The 2,821-nt window shown below is 46.5% G+C and overlaps 1 protein-coding gene across 1 annotated transcript; it reads left to right on the top strand.

Moving 5' to 3' along the window:
- LOC8066476 (putative invertase inhibitor) lies at nucleotides 229-1,742 on the top strand. Its single transcript, XM_002453080.2, has one exon. The coding sequence runs from the start codon at nucleotides 481-483 to the stop codon at nucleotides 1,198-1,200; it is 720 nt and encodes a 239-aa protein (XP_002453125.1). The 5' UTR covers nucleotides 229-480; the 3' UTR covers nucleotides 1,201-1,742.

The raw sequence follows: 2,821 nt of genomic DNA, 5'->3' as shown, positions 1-2,821 counted from the left end.
CAAACGGAGCCTAAAGAAGAAGAAGACCTAGCTTGGCTTAAAATAGCAGCAGCTGAAGCATTCAACGATGGATGGAAAGATAGCTATAGCCATGCATGCGTCGAGAGGAGGAAGAGGCCGGCCGGAAGAAGAGGTCGTCGTCAGCTGTGTCCTGTCCATGAAGATCGAGCTAGCGCGAGGCTTGCTCACCGCCTCACACTTGGCTCCGACCATCCTCCATATCTGCCCGGCCGCATGCAGCTCCCTCGACATCGTCAAGCCGGCCTGCTTCCGATCCATCCACCATATCATATCCCTTCTTCTTCAATTCTTCTACTATTGGTTCGTCGTTCCTCGATCGATACCATTAATTCCGTGGGTGTACGTAGCGCCTCTCTCTCGATCTAGCAGGCAGGTGCAGTGCAGAGTCAGAGTGCACTGCTAGATAGTTGATCGTCCATCATATCCAAGCTAAGTAAGTAAGTAATAGCTAGGTCGCAAATGGCGATGATGGGTGCTACGACGATTCGTGGTGGTGGTGCTAGCAGCAGCGTCCGGCCTGCTGTGCTGGTCCTCGGCCTCTGCCTGCTGCTGCTGCTGCTGCTTGGTGTTGCGCAGGCGGTGGAGTTTGAGTTGGTGCCTGATGCTGGTGCCATTGATCCGATGATGATGCCTGCCATGGACGACGTCGACGGTGGTGGTCGTGAGCCGCCGCGCGAGTGCATGACACCGGTGAGCGTGGAGGAGGCGTGCCGCGGCGCGTCGGAGCTGCACGCCGGCGTGGACTACGACCACTGCATGGCGTCGCTGGGTGCCGACCCGCGCAGCAAGGAGGCCGGCAACAAGAACATGCACGGGCTGGCCGTGCTCGCCACCAAGATGGCCATCGACCACGCCGCCAGCACCGAGTCCAAGATCGACGACCTCGCCGAGCTGGATGCGGATAACCAGTCGTCGTCGCCGCAGGCCCGCCGCGCCCGCTTCAACCACTGCCTCGAGCAGTACGGCGGCGCCGCCGACCTCCTCCGCGACGCGCTCGACAACCTCAAGGCCAAGATCTACGGCAAGGCCATGGAGCAGCTCACCGCCGCGATGGGCGCCTCCGAGAGCTGCGAGGACGCCTGGAAGGGCGAGGAGGAAATCCCCGTCGCCGCGCACGACAGGGAGTACGGACGGATGGCGCACATCGCCTTCGGATTCACACACGCAGCCGCCGCATGAATCATCATATCAATCATCATTTTTTTCGCAAAAAAAAATATATCAATCATCATCTATATATGCATCCATCCATGAACGTAAGAACTCCGTCCTCTTCTTCTTGCATCGTCCATCCAACATCCATCATGCATCTCCGTCGACGTACTCGCCGGATCGATGATCCCTTCTTGCAAGCATGCATGCATGCATGCGTCCAATGATATACATATATATAGTAGTATATTCATATCTCCATTATATATGCATCCATCTCCGCTTGAATTGTGGTTCCTCCGATCCGTCGTATATTATTCCATGATCCTATAGTATATATAGTTGCCGATCGACCGGGCTTTTGGTCCATCATGTATGCATTGATGCATGCTTTCGATATATATATCGAGCAACAAGGCTATATCAATTATTATACATTCTAGTAGTCATCGATTACATTTAATTTTGTGTGATTTTTTTCCTTTTTTTTCCTTATGTATGTGCTGCTGTTGGATACATATATGTTGTAGGGTTTCCTCATCAGATGAAGTGAAACACAAGGAATAAAAGCCTTATTCATTTATTATTAATCAGTTGTTCATCAATTATTTTAGAGATATACTATCGGTTGATATGTTTTATTCCTTTATTTACTATTTTTGTTCTTTACATGCATGCATGCATACTTTTTTTTTTCTTGAAACACGTTACCGATCGACGCTACACGCTAGATGCTCTAACATGTATGAACGTAACACTCAACCCTGCGACCCTAATGAACTTTCAAATTTATTTGAACTGTTGACTGTCCACAGACTTTGAAATTGTCATATTCTTTTTTTTCATGTAAATTATGTGTAGTCTTTAAAATTGTGTCCATATTATTTTGTTTCAGTTAGACTGAAATATCTAGCTTGCCTACACCACAGATACAATTCTGGAAAAATCTGGATATCCTATTATTTATCTCTTTTTTTTCTTTTTGCTGCCAAGTAAAGAAATTAAAACCATGGTCCCTGCAGAAAAGGACAAACCAAATAAAATAAAATATATTCAGTTGCATGCAAATGCAATCCTATCGGCTATCGAGGGAGGATTCGCAAGGAGAAAATTAAATTGCAACGGCCTTGAGCAACAAATGGTCCAACTGGGTTGCTTGCACGCTTGAGCCATGCATGCAGCTTGCTAGGGACAAAGCACCAGGCACATGACACTACTCTGCTTTCTTCGGTCGGGTCCTCTTCAAATTAATTCGCCGATCCATTCGTGCAAATGCAATCATTACTCTGCTTTCGGCTGCAGCTTAACTTAACAACGTGATTCATATATATATACTACTCCCTCTATTTAGAACTATAAGACGTTTTGGTTTTTTAATTAGACACTACTTATAATTTGGAATGAAGTATATATATATATGTAGCAAGATGAACGAAATCATATTTATCCAAATCAACAAGGCAAATTCAAATAAGGAAGGATCCCGTTTTCTTTCGCTATCACCAGGCCGGCTCACTTGTAAGTTGTAACACGTCACAAATTTAAACCTCCCAAACTACATAAAAAAAAATTTGCCAAAACTGAACTACTTGTTTGCTGTCCTGTCCATCAAAAAAGTTATATAATGCACGGGACTCCAACAAGTAGC

Source organism: Sorghum bicolor, chromosome 4 (assembly GCF_000003195.3).
Source record: "Sorghum bicolor cultivar BTx623 chromosome 4, Sorghum_bicolor_NCBIv3, whole genome shotgun sequence".
Taxonomy (NCBI): Eukaryota; Viridiplantae; Streptophyta; class Magnoliopsida; order Poales; family Poaceae; genus Sorghum; species Sorghum bicolor.
This window is presented reverse-complemented; position numbering and strand designations above follow the sequence as displayed.

Excerpts from the sequence above, each read along its gene's own strand:
- LOC8066476 (XM_002453080.2), top strand. The coding sequence starts at position 481 with ATGGCGATGATGGGTGCTACGACGATTCGTGGTGGTGGTGCTAGCAGC.